Source organism: Pteropus alecto, unplaced genomic scaffold (genome assembly GCF_000325575.1).
Source record: "Pteropus alecto unplaced genomic scaffold, ASM32557v1 scaffold78, whole genome shotgun sequence".
NCBI lineage: Eukaryota > Metazoa > Chordata > Mammalia > Chiroptera > Pteropodidae > Pteropus > Pteropus alecto.
Genome location: NW_006443124.1, coordinates 18,686,942 through 18,700,464, shown reverse-complemented (window position 1 = coordinate 18,700,464; position 13,523 = coordinate 18,686,942). Strand labels below are relative to the sequence as shown.

General features: G+C 49.5%; 1 protein-coding gene across 1 annotated transcript; it reads left to right on the top strand.

Annotated features, from left to right (window-relative positions):
* Positions 1–388: 388 nt before the first annotated feature.
* LYPD8 (LY6/PLAUR domain containing 8) lies at positions 389–6,538 on the top strand. Its single transcript, XM_025040622.1, has 4 exons — positions 389–443; positions 779–898; positions 2,277–2,420; positions 6,168–6,538. The coding sequence occupies exons 1-4, from the start codon at positions 389–391 to the stop codon at positions 6,536–6,538; spliced, it is 690 nt and encodes a 229-aa protein (XP_024896390.1).
* The last annotated feature ends 6,985 nt before the right edge of the window (positions 6,539–13,523 follow it).

Genomic DNA, 13,523 nt, shown 5'->3' with positions numbered 1-13,523 from the left:
GGGGTGGTGGCTACAGCCCCTAAGTGTGCACTGTGAACATGTCAGAGGGCACTGAGGGATGGGCATCATGCTGGATGGGAGAGCTTAGCCCATTTCCTGGAGCCCCGCTGCCAGTGTCTCTGCAGAAAAGCCCAGTTGTGTTTCAGTGCTCTGCAGGGGCATGTCTGTGGACTGCTGGAACTGGGGAATGCAGACTGGCCTGGAGTGAGGGCCAGTGGACTGTGCAGCACGGCTCTGTCCCCAGCTGAGGCCAAATGTGTCACAGGGACAGGCTGTGTGCCAGGCTTGTTCAGGTGTGATGATATCCTGAGGCTGCCTTCACTGTGTCTCTGCAGGCTTAGGTGCTGTGGCCACCGTCCGTATCCTCAGAGACGTCATCTCCAGCACCATGAAAGGCATCCTCCTGGCTGGTGTCCTGGCAGCACTCACAGTGGTGTCTGCAGGTGAGGGGAAACTGTGTGGCTGCCTTTTGGGATAAAGGCCCTGTTTTCCACGGCATCAGTTTTCTCCTCCTGGTGCTCTGGGACCTCCTATGTCAAGGTGTGGTCAGGGCACAGCAGGAGACCCCTCTGTGAGCAGGACCTCAGTGGAGTTGTTCTGGGCTATGAATCAAGGTCTGTGGACAGTGGGGAGAAATGATGGGTTGGCACCATCTCACAGCCTCAAGTTTGGGGGGCCCAGAGGGAAAGGGAGCCATCCATGCTACTCTCCTCCCTTAAGGTGGGCACAAGTCACTCTTGAATGAATGTTGATGAGTCTGGATATCTTGTCTCCCCAGAAGGTCTGAGCTGTGTGCAGTGTAACTCCCTGGAGAACTCCTGTGCCAACCACAACGTCACTGAGTGTCCCTTAAATGCCAGCGTCAGCTGTAGCAGTTTCCTGATTAACGCATCACTGGGTGAGTGTGGGAGTGTTATCCACCTATGTCTGGGACTTGTACTGGGCAGGAGGAAAAGAGGGCCATGCAAGGACAGAAGGGTCACAAAGGCCACCCTGGGGAAGACATGGGAGCCAGATAGGGTGAGAGGCAGAGCCAGGCAGACACGTGCTCTGTGGCTCCTTGAAATAATTGCCCCGGATAGACACCTGTTAGACTTATGTCAGTAGGTGTGAGAAGCAGGGACATCTCCTGGTTAAACTCCAGTGCAGGCCATAGGCTCAGTGCTGGGTTCCCCCATCCCGGACGTCCTCCATGCCCTTCCTGCCCCCCATCCCACCTGGTCCACTCAGACCCTGTCCCAGGGCGCAAGCTCTGGCATGATCATTTCCTCTCAGAACACTCAGGTTTCTTTTTAACTTTCGGCATATACATTTTGAAACATACACAAAAGCAGGAAGAAGAGTACAATAAACTGCCCATGCAGCCACCATCCCGTGTCAGTAATTATCTACATTTTGCTATTTTTTCCCATACTATTTTAAAGCAAACCTAGCGGCATTCTCTCATAAATATTCATCTCTGATAAGAACTTTTTCTTTTTACATAACGACTATACCATTATCAAACCTAAGAAAATTACTCGTAATTCTTTAATTTCTTCCAATACCCAGGGTGCCTGAAAAATGTTCCAATTGTTTCAAAGATGTTATGTTAGAGCTGCTGTGTTGGAATTTGGATCTGAAGAAAATGCTCACACTGCGTTTTGCTATTCGTCATGTTGTGTCTAATTTGTTTTATAACCTTTGCAACCACTGTTTTGCTCAATCTCATTGCTTTGTGGGGAAAGCAGAGCTATTTGTCCCGCAGCTGTTCCATTGTCTGGCATTGGTCCATTGCTTTCTGTAGCATCATCTCACTGTCACCTGTTCCTGGCTTCTCCTGATAACTGGGCCCAGGCTGTTCCGTGGGCCTCTCTTAAGTGACCGGAATTTCTGTATGGAAGTTGTCCTTCATGGCTCCACCTGCGGTTCTTGACACTTGGAATGTGGTCGGTGTGGTTGGTGGCCACACGTCAGAGAGCACAGGCAGTGGTGGCGCTGACCGGAAGCTCCTTGGCCCCGCGGGTGCAAGCTCAGTGAAGGTGCAGCTAGTCTGTGCTGCTGTTTTCTGAGTTTTCTGAGACGTAGGACTGCAGTGGGCCCCAGGGCATCCAGGCTACCCTCAGCCTTCCCCCTGTCATCTCTGATGACTTGCTGCTCAGGGATGGGGCTGCCTCCTGGTGGAGGATTTTTATTTTTGCAGGAGGCCCTGCTCAGCGTCTCCAAAGTCACAGCACATAGCAGTGTGCTGCGGCCTTGGCCTGCGGCAGTGGCAGCTCACAGCCTTGTTTGTGCAGGCAAGGTGTACCAGGACAAGTCCTGCTCCGCGTACAACTGCAGTGATGGGCTGGTGGACTTCGAGGTCCACGTGAGCGATGAAGAACGCTTCCACTTTGAAAGCGAGTGCTGCCAAGGGGACTCCTGCAAGAACGCCAGTGATGGTGGGTGCTGGCCAGCGCCACAGGTTCCTCTGTTCTTCGACTCCACTTCTCCCTTCGCCCTGGTGCTCAGGGAGTCAGTGACATCTCGATAATGGTAACAGATGACCATAACAAGTACTGGAGAAACAAATGGGGCGGCCAGCACTGCTGCGGTGCTGCCCATTTCTCAGCAGAGGCGGGAAGCGCAGCGCCGCCGGCTGTGTGTGGGACTAGATGCTCACCAGTGGTTCTCAAACTTTGTGGGAGCCTTCCCGCTTTTAAAAATCTTAAACATTATTGAGAACCCAAGAACCTTTTCTTTATGTGCACTATATTTACCAGTGTTCACTGGATTAGAAATTAAAGCTAAAGTAAAAACCTTTATTAGTTCACTAAAAAGTTATAAAACATGTCTACATTAATAACATTTTTACATAGAAAGAACTATATTTTCAAAACATTCAATGAGAAGAGTGTCACTGTTAGTACTTTCACAAAGCCCTTCAGATTCTGGCGTGGGAAGACAGCTGTCCCTTTGCTCTGAGTTTAGTCTGCAGCCATTTCACCAGCAGCCTCTGGAACCCACTGCCCTGTGAGGGAGGAAAAGGGAGAGGCAAATGCCACCTTAGTATTCTTACGAAAATGGTGTTGACCTTGGGGACTCTCTGAAGGCACCTTGGGGACCCCAGGGGTTCCTAGACAACAGTTTAAGAACTGTTGCCCCTCATTTTAAAAAGGAGAAAATGTGGCCTGAAAGGCAATGGTCACAGAGCACAGTATATCAAGAGCGGAGCTCAGTCTCCGGTCAAAGGGTAAAAACCGCGTGCATGCGTTTGCTCAGAGCAGAATTCAGTGACGGTCACACATCTGCTGGCTCATGTTTGCTTTTGGCTCACACCTCACCTTTCCTTCCTGAGACCAGCACACTCGTGGACCACAGTCCTTGGAGACCAGTGGGTCTGTGGGGGTGGATGGCTGGGACCAGGCAGTAAACACTGGAGGGCTGTGGGCGTGGGATGAGTATGTCCAGCAGGCAGGGTCTGAGGCCCCCACACATGTAGCCGCCACACTCCCGGGGTACCTGTGGGGTGCCTCTGCCTGCCCTGCCTTCCTCCAGGGCAGGGCCATGTTCTATGCAGTGACACTCTTCTGAAGTAATGCCTCTTCATCTGCCCAGCTTCTGCACAGAAAGATGAGCCCAGCATGGAATGCCCTGCCTGTTATAGTGTTGCTGAAACGTCCTGTGTTGAGAAATTCCGGAAGTGTCAACCAGGAGAACGCTGTGTCAATCTAGTTGCAGAATTTAATGGTATGTCTTAGAGTTCCAGCTCCTTTTATGGAACTTGAGTGGAACCATATCAAGCCTTTGGCCGTAAGTTTGGGTTAACAAGAAGGGCTGGGGAGGTGAGCAGGGTGCAGGGTAAGAGCAGAATGCCAGTGAGAAAGCGAGGCTGTTCACCAGCCCCAAGCTGCTTGCTCTGTCTGTCTCTCTCCTCCAGAGCCAACCCTCCTGGACTGCTGTCACTTGAACTCTGCTCTCCTGTGACTTTTAATCAAGCCAGGTCCGTTTAGATGCACCAGTCCCTCTTGGTATTTACCGCTTTACCAGGTTTTGCTGTTGTGTAAGAGTGTGCGGGTGCGACTTTCATTTCCTTTTATATATACATTTTTTTTTGCTACCTGTCACTGAGAGTTAGTTGCTGGCTTGTGAAAGCTTGGACATCTGGAAGAAAGAGTCAAACTGGGCTTTATAGCCAACCAGTTGTTCTTTTCCACAAAAGCAAATTGATATTAATCATTATGATACTGAAATTAACAATTAAAATAAAAGGTAATGTTTTAATTTTTAAATATTCAGGCCAATGTGATGTGTGAGCATTTAAAGAGTAAAATACTGATTAGTTAGGGAGAGTGGATCACTGTTTAGGAACCACCTTCCGATTTCTCATCTGCTGTACGTGGACCAGCTCCTTGCAGAGACCAGGGCGTCTTTCCGTTTGGAGAGGGGTGGGGAAGGCAGTCTGGAAGGGAACACATCTCCCTCCCATGTCTATCTAGTGGCTGAACTGCATGGAGGGTGCAGCTCAGCCTCAGGTGGTCCAACAGGAAAGGAAGAGGCCTGAGGCTAAATGAACAGTCAGCCAGTTTCTGCCATGACATGCGTGGCTCAGAATGATGAGTTTCAGAGCACCAACACCCATGCATAGTTTGATTTCAAGTTGTTAAATGGCAATGATGACATTGGAAATCAATGCTTAATTGAAATCACAGACTTCTCCTTTGGGCCAAGCATCACACTTACCTTAAACTTCTTTTTACTTTTTAAAAAATAGACTTTATTTTTTAGAGCAGTTGTAGGTTCAAAGCAATTGAAAGGAAAGTGAAAAGATTCCGATATACCTCCTGCCCCCGCTCCACATGCATGGACTGCCCCACTATCAACCCCACCAAAATGGTACATTTGTTATAATCCATACATCATTACCACCCAGAGTTCATAGTTCCACATCAGAGCTCACGCTTGTGTTGTACTTTCTGTGGGTTTTGGCAAATGTGCAAGGACAGGTACCCACCACTGTGGCCCCAACCAGAACAGTCTCACTACCCTGGGAACTTCTGTGCTCTGTCTGTCCATCCCCAACCTCTGGCAGCCCCTCACCTTCTCATTGTCTCCAGAGTCCCACTTTATCAGAATGTCATACAGTATTAGCCTTTTCAGATGGACTTCTCTCACTTGGTCCTGTGCACTTTAAGATCCTTTTACTTTGGAAAACTCCAGAGTGTCTGCACACTCTGACACTCAATTCTCAAGCTGTGTCTGAGGTGGCAGTGACCTTGGAGGGCCTCTTCTCTCTGCTCACGTTGTTCCCAGGTGTCTTCTGGTGCAAAGGATGGATTTTTTAAAATTCATAGTGTTTGACTTATTCTGAAAGCAAGACAGATCAATGTCACCATAAATGTAGGATTTTTGTTTGTTTTTGCCAAAGTCACTTTAAAAAAATACTGTAGACATGTGCCAAGCAAAATGTTTCCCTAAGTCACTGTAACTCAACTCCCGGCACTGACATGTACTGTAAATCCACAGTGGGTGGCTTTCTTCCCTGATGTGTTTCAGTTTTCCCCTCTTCCTCAGTGCAAGTTTGGATCTAGCCTGCCTCAGATCAGTAGCCAGTCACCTGCTCCTGCCCCTTCTTCTTTGAAAACCGCCCATCCTCAAGGGCTGTTGGCAGCTGACAGAGCAATTTTGGCATATAGTGAATGCTCAGTAAAAGGTTGCCACTGTCACAGCCACATTTTCTTTGCAAATTCTTCAGCCTTTTCCTAGGAATGGCACATTTGAATTGGTTATCACAGCAGACTCACATTTAAGTAGACACATGGAACTGTCTGCATCCTCTCTGGCTGTTCTTCCCTCAATACTGGCAAAAGTCTGGCTCAGAGAACAGCGTCCAGTGAGGAGTAGGAATGGGAAGCAAACCCTACAGAGCCAAACCCCTCCTGGTGGAAGCAGAGGGCTGTAGCGGGTCTGAGCAGTCCTTGGGCTTCGCCACCTGCCAGCCATGTAGGACAGCACTGGGATCCGAGTCCAGGGTCCAGCTCTATACTCCCATGAGCTCAGGTCTGACTCCATGGACCCTGTGCCGGGACCCCTGTGTGTTCTGGGTGCCAGCTGCTTCCTCCTGGCTCGTTTTAGCTCTCATAGGTCCCTGAACACTTGGGTGGAAAGGGCAAAGGGCTGAGGCTTTACTATTCCATCTGCATCCACAGAAACGGAGTGGCTCATGCTGAAAGGCTGCTCCAACATCAATAAGTCCACCTGTCAGCTCCTGTCTTCTGGAAACCAGACGATTGGAAAAGTCTGGTTCAAAATGTTTGAGTGTATAGACAACAGCGCCACCTCAACGCCCATCCCCACCTCAACGTCCATCCCCACCTCAACGTCCATCCTCACTTCAACGTCCATCTCCACCTCAACGTCCATCTCCACCTCAACGTCCATCTCCACCTCAAGGTCCATCTCCACCTCAACGTCCATCCCCACTAAGCTCATCCTGACCACTACCCACAGCACTGCGTGCAAAGTCTCCTTCGCCCACGCAGGCCTTGTCAGCCTCCTCTTGCTGGGGTTGCTGCTCTGAGAATCCTCTCCTCCCCTACTTGACTTCTCGGTAAGTGGCAGTTGCAGCCCTCTAGACTGGGCCCTGTGACAGCCACATTGCTCTTCATTATTAAAGTGTTGTTCACTCACTAGCCAGTCTGCCCTGGGGTGCTCTGGGTGGGGCTTCCTTCTAGACACTGTCCAGCATCACCCAGCAGCTCTCCACCTTCAAGCCCGAGCACCTCCCTGATGCTTGCGCACCTTGCTTCTGAGAAGCAGCTCTTTTCACCTGACTGGAAGCCCTGCCCCTCTAGGGACTTATATGCCACACTTGGGATATCCCAGCTGTGCCCCGCAATGCCCTGTGCTTCCCCCAGTGCTGAAAGCTTGCTCTTCAGCAAATTATCCTGACTGAGGTCAGAGGTCTACAGTGAAGCCGTCTAAGGCCTGGTCACCATAGGGCCCAAGAAGGGTTCTGAGAGGTGGCCGAAGGCCAGCAGTCTCACCGCCTCCCAGGTAGGGGCATAATGCTGTCGGTGCCAGCATTATGACCAGGTGTCCTATAACTTTGCAAGGAATGGAATGTGGCCACAGAGCCCCAGTTCCTTCTCTCAGAAATCCTATAGTCAAAGGCAGAGCCCTTGACTCCATGTCAGATGCCCAGCGGGCAAGAAAACCATTCAGTCCAACATGTACAGAAGAGCAGTCTTGGTGAATGAGGTGCCCTTGAGCTAGACTTGCAAGAATGGGGTGGTCTCTTATAAAAATTGTAAAGTTGTGAAACAATGGAGTCTTCTTCGTCTAGGCTTCCTGACAGTGTACCAAGGGCAAAGCCATGAGAAAGGCCATTTGGTGTCCCTCATCATCACATATAATCTCTCTTCTCTCTCTCTCTCAGCTTTTTATTTTGAAATAATTTTAGATTGACCACAATGTTGCAAAAACAGTGCAGAGTTTCAGTGCCCCCTCTTGCACCTCCCTTTCCCATTGCATCTTACACAACCACACTACGATTACTGAGCCCAGGAAATTAGTGTTGAGACAACGTGGTCAACTCACGGACCTCATTAGCATCTCACAAATTTTCACTCATGTCCTTTTTTTTCTAGTCCAGGATCCAATTCTTTGCATTTAATTGTCTCCTCTGTCTCCTACAACCTCTGATAGTTCTGGAGTCTTTTTTTCATTGACTAGTTATTTGGCAGAATGTCCCTCAATTTGAGCTTGTCTGAAGTTCTCTTATACTAAGATTGATGTTATGTATTTTTGGCAAGAATCCTTTCTCCGTGCATCTTGCAAGAGGTCCAAGTCGATGTGTCCAATCACTGGTGATGTCAACCTTGATTGCTTTGTTAAGGTGGTATCTGCCAGGTTTCTCCACTATTAAATTACCTTTTTTTTCCCCTTTGCAATTAATAACAGGCTAAGTCGTGCTGCTGTAACAAGTAGATCTTAGGGAGAAAAAAAAAAACCTTAGAGATTTAGCACACAGGAAATTCACTCCCAGTTACTTAACCTGTGCAGTTTCCTGACTGGACAGCCATCCTGGGTGGCTCCCTCCAAGAATGAGGCTCCTTTTATCTCAAGCCCCTCTCCCCGGGGACTGCTCAACTGTCTGTTGGCTGTTGGTCCGGGTTCTGTATCCAGCTGGCTGAGAGGTACAGAAAGAGCCTGGAAGGCCTGGCTGTGGCTTTCTCCACTTATTGGCCACAAGTCAATCACATTGCTTGGGAAGAGCTAGTTTATCCACATGCATGTTGCAGGTTCTGCCTCAGAACCTGTATGGCTCTGTGGTCAGAGACATGGCCTCTAGATCCAGAATATGACTTCAAATTCTGGTAACAGACCCATGAAAAGACGCTCATGGTCACTAGTCACCAGAGAAGTGCATCTCATATCCACACTGAGATATCACCTCACACCTGTCATAATGGCCATCATTAATAAGTCAACAAACAAGTATTGGCGGGGATGTGGAGAAAAGGGAACACTCGTGCATTGTTGGTGGGATTGTGAATTTGTGCAGCCACTGTGGAACACAATGTAGAGATTCCTCAAAAAATTAAAATTAGAACTACCCTATAATCCAGCGATTGTACTTCTAATGAAACCCAAAACACTAATTTGTAAAGATCTATGCACCCCTAGGTTCACTGCAGCGCTATTTACAATAACAAAGATATGGAAGCAATCTAAGTGTCCATCAATAGATGAGTGGATGAAGAAGTGGTATATATATACAATGGAATATTACTCAGCCATAAAAAAGAATGAAATGATCCAATTTGTGACAACATGGATGGACCTAGAAAGTATTATTCTAAGTAAATAAGTCAGACAAAGACAAATATCATATGATTTTATTTATATGTGGAATCTAAAGAACAAAAGAAACAATCAAAATACAAACAGACTCATAAATATAGGGAACAAGCCAGATGGGAAGGGTTATGGAGACGGGTAAAAAAGGCGAAGAGATTAAGTAGTACAAATTGGCAGTTAAAAAATAGTCATGGGAATGTGAAGCACAGCATAGGGAATATAGTCAATAATATTCTAATAACTATGTATGGTGTCAGATGAGTACTAGACTTATCAGAGGATCACTTTATAAATTATATGTGTCTAAACACTATGACATATACCTGAAACTAATATAAAATGACACTAAATGTCAACTCTGATTGGAAAAAAAAATTCCTGCCCTGGAACTTTGGCCACCAGCCACCCCCTCTTCATGCATCAGTTTCCTACTTACATTGCAAAGATAGTAGTCATGTCTGCTGCGTGGGATTATGAGGGCTGCCAATGCAATTTTGGTGAGGACGACATGCCAACCACTGGCAGAGGCCCCAGGGTGAGGGGGGCTACCAGAAGTGGTGGTGTGGGAGGTACAGCCCTGGCCCACTTCCCTCAAGCCAGGCTGACCTCACTGGGCCTGTATTGCTTCCAAGTCTTAGGATCCTCATCCCAGGGACCCCGTGGCTGCTGCAACCATAACCCTACCGACCACTGCTGCATGCATCTCTGCATGATTCCTGGCTCCAGGCAGCCAAGGGCAGCAGCAGAGCTGACCTGCTCTGAGACTCTCCTGGGAGCCTGTGAAGGCTCATGTGAGGAGGCAGAGTAACCAGGAATGGAAACCTGGGTATTGAGGATTGGGAAGGTGGCCAGAGGGTGGAGGCCAAGCCCTAGAAGTTGTCCACATACTGCACGGACTCAGGCTTTAGGCCGAGGGCCAAGGGGCTGTGGCACAGGCAAGCGCAGGAGGAGGGGGCATCGGGTCCTATTCTGGGAGGTGTCCACAGATGGCAGAGTACAGGTGGGAAGACACAGGAAGCTGAGACAGAGAGGCAGTGTAAATGGAGGAGCGGGACCTGCCCAGGCAGATGCCCTTTCACCCTCCCCTGAGGGCAGTTCATACCCTAAAGATGCACAGCTGTTTCCTTGGCAGCTCCTGCCTCCTCATCCAGAGCAAGGAAGACGGCAAAGTGTCACTCCTGCTCAGTGTCCCCCTTCCCTTCCCCGCCGTCCATGTAAACTCTGGGCCGGTCTCGGATGGCCCACTGGGGTAAAACCCTTTGAGGAGTGCCACCAAAAGCTACACTCACATTGTATAGCCAGACCACTCACAAATCATTCCTCTCTTTCCATAGCACTTTACAGTTTGCAAAGCTCTTGTGCTCAGCTGATTTTCTATCATTTGGAATCAGTTTTATTTGGGTATGATTCACAGAAAATATGTGCTGACTCACGAGTTCAGACAAACTTGTCCATGTAGGCACTCCGCCAGTCAAGGTATAGGAATGCCACCCTTCCTCAAGTTCCCATAGTTCTTTTAGTCCACCCATTTCAGCTTAGGGGCCCACTGCGTCTCCACTGCCCTCACCCGAATGACAGGCAGCTCTTCTGCTCACACTCCACTGGGCTGAGTGGTGACTTGGCACCACTTGGATTAAGGCAATGGGCAGTGTAGGCCTGGAGGTCAGCTATTCCAACAATTCGGCCCCATGGAGGGTATGGTCAGGGGGCCGAGCCCACTGACTCCACATCCTCCCACTCCCAACTCATGGCCTGGGCGGGAAGACAGGATTGAGTGGGCTTCTCTTCTGTGTGAACTGGATATAGCGCTTCTCACTTCAATTATGAACTGAACTAAATGTCCACATAATTCTCCATTTGAAATGTAAATTACACCGAAGCTGAAACCACTAATTACTGTAAGTCTCGACAATGTCCTTTTTTTAACTGGGTAGGTGAATATGCCTATGGCTGTGAGAGGACGCAGTCTCCAGTTCTGCAGGGACCTTCAGCACCAAGTGACTGTGAGTGTGAGCGTGGGGTGAGGAGGGCAGAGAGGGGGCCCAGTTGTGATGGGCAGTGAGAGACCAGCTACTTGGGCCAAGTGACTCCAAGGTTTCCAGTGTCCCCAAAAGAGCTCCCACCAGCAAGTGACCAAGAAAGCTGATGTGTGAGCAGTTGGAACCATGGAGCCTGGGCCTCACCATGCCAGTCTGAGAACTAGTATATAAAGGAGGGTGAGGTGGGTGCTTCCTTGGCAGCCAATGTCAACCCGGAAGCAGGTGGCCTCCAGACTGTGGCTCGGGAGGCAGGAGATGGGTGGTGGTGGCATGCCGGGCCGGCACAGAGGAAGCTGCGCCTCTGCTGCCCACATTCCCCAGGGACTGTCACGAAGTCTCCAATCCCAGTACTTTCTTGGTCCGAGAACTAGCTGCAGTCTCCATCAGCTGACTTGTGATTGGAAACGTTGTTTGCGGGGAGGGCTTGCAAGGAAGCTCATCTGGAAGGCAGAAGGCTGGCGAGGAACCCAGGAAGAGATTGTGAGGAGGCTCTTCAGAAGACTGAATTAGAGGGGGCCAGGGCTTGGCCCGGCCCCACCTCTGAGTGGTCTGGGATCAACCCAATATCAGAACTGACGAAGCGGGTAATAGTGGCAATGATATAGAAGTCATACTCCCTGTGAGCATATGGCACCGCACACACTGTGTGGGCAGCTGCCCCTGGGCCTCCAGATGCTGCAGGCTCCTCCCGCCTGAGTCCCTTTAGAGCCATGTGAGGACTTGGCCTCAGGCACCGCCCTCTTCAGGCTTCAAGGTGGGTGTGAAGGGGCAACAGGCAACTTGGGAGAACTCAGGGTCCTCAGTGAGCACAGTGGCCTGGGGGCCTGGCGACAGCCATGCTTCCTCCTCAACTCCCAGCAGGCGTGGTGTTGGCTGGGAGTGGGCTCCAGGTGGCTTTCTTCCTGCCTCCGGCTTTTCATGTTGCTTTTTGTCTTTTTTTCTCAGAGTCCACTGCCTCATTTGTGTTCCCTGAGCCCATTTCACCTGCTCTCACTTCTTCCTCTCTAAACTGGACACAGTGCAGAACTGAAGTTTATCTTTGCAGTTCTTACACTGACTAGTTTCTCTTGCTTCTCTTCAAATTTCTCACTTTTTACTTATTTGAGCCAAGCGTTCATTTGTTTGCTTGTTTGTTTGTTTGTTTATTTATTTTCCTCCTGAGGCCAGTGACCTTCTTGGCAAAATGATTCTCTGTCCCTTACCTTACCCCGGAGCTTGGAAATGGCCTGGCCTGAGCTGCAGAAGGTGTGTGCTCTGCTCCAGTGCCCACCATGCAGGGTAGCCTTCCAGAAGGGGCCTATTTGCACTCTGGTATGGACATGGTGCCCCCAAGAACCCTCTTGGAGACTGAGACCTCTCTTGGGCCAGTCTCTTGTCCAGGTCACTCCGTCTGGTCAACTTGGCTTTGCAGATGGCACCCATGTAAGGGCAGCACACGGTGCCTGATCCTGGGCCCTTGCTGAAACTTCTTTTCTCAGCTGACGGTGCATTCCAGTGTCTCTCTTCCTGCCCACAGGGTCTCCGCATTTTCCTACTGGTTCACTGTAGAGAGCTGGATCTGAGCTGGATCTGTGGCCGAAGCACTGGCAGAGCCATGCTTGACTGTGTTGCAATCTGCCAAGGGCAGAGAAGCAAACAAAGAACAGACAGCTGCTGTGGTTTAGCACAGATACCCGGGTACAGACAGGCCTTCAGAAGATTATTATTGCCAGGAAGTTTCAAGTCCTGAGGAGAAGACTCCCACCCCCTCTTTGACTTTTAGGTGTATATAATAAATGCGCCGAGCTTGCCTCGGGGTCACTGTATCTCTATCAGAGTGCTGTGTCCCACCTGACCCCAGCTTTTCCTATATTATGTCTTTGTGTTTTTCTTAATCCTCCATCGCGCTCCCCCCTCCCATCCCCCGCACCTCAGGTTAACCCTCTAGTTGTGCAGGTCATGGCAGTTCACAACCTGGGAAGTCCCCTGGTGGACCCTGCAACTGGTCTTGCAGACAGAGGCAGTCACTCCAGGTTGGGAGGCAATAAGTTTGAGAAGCAAGAGAGCTTACAGGGCCATCTTGGGTGGGTGGCTGTCCCCCAGAGCCTTCAAGTTTACACAGAGGCCTTAAGGGTGCAGTCACCTAGTCGTCCAGATGGTCTCAACACATCAGGGGCCCAAGATGTGCCCATGAAACAGCTCACACTGTGGGAACAGCAGGCGGAGGGGAGATGCCTCCTGTTGCTTCTGGATTCAGAGTCCTCAGCGTTGGCTCTGCCTCTGGCTCTGCTCACAGCTCCAGGCTGAGGATTTTCCACCTGTCCCCTGCATGGGGGGTAGGTTGTCCAGTGTTTTGACGTCACAGCCAGTTGCCACGGTGAATACCTCTGCACGCATGCATTCTCATGTTGCTGGAGGTCTGTCTTCTGGGTAGATTCCCAGAAGAGTCAAAGAAACGAAGTGCGCATGAGGTTTAGTTACGTTTGTCAAAATTTCCCCCACCCCCTTTTAAAAATAGTTTTTATTGTGAAATATTTAAAGAAATCTAAAAAGTGCATTAAATAAACTTACAGTTTAATAAAAAAAAAAAATTAAAAGCAAGCATTGGAGCCCAGATCAAGGAATAGTCGTTTTCAGTACCCCAGACTTTCTGAGTATCCTTTCTTGAGCACAATCCTCTGCCCC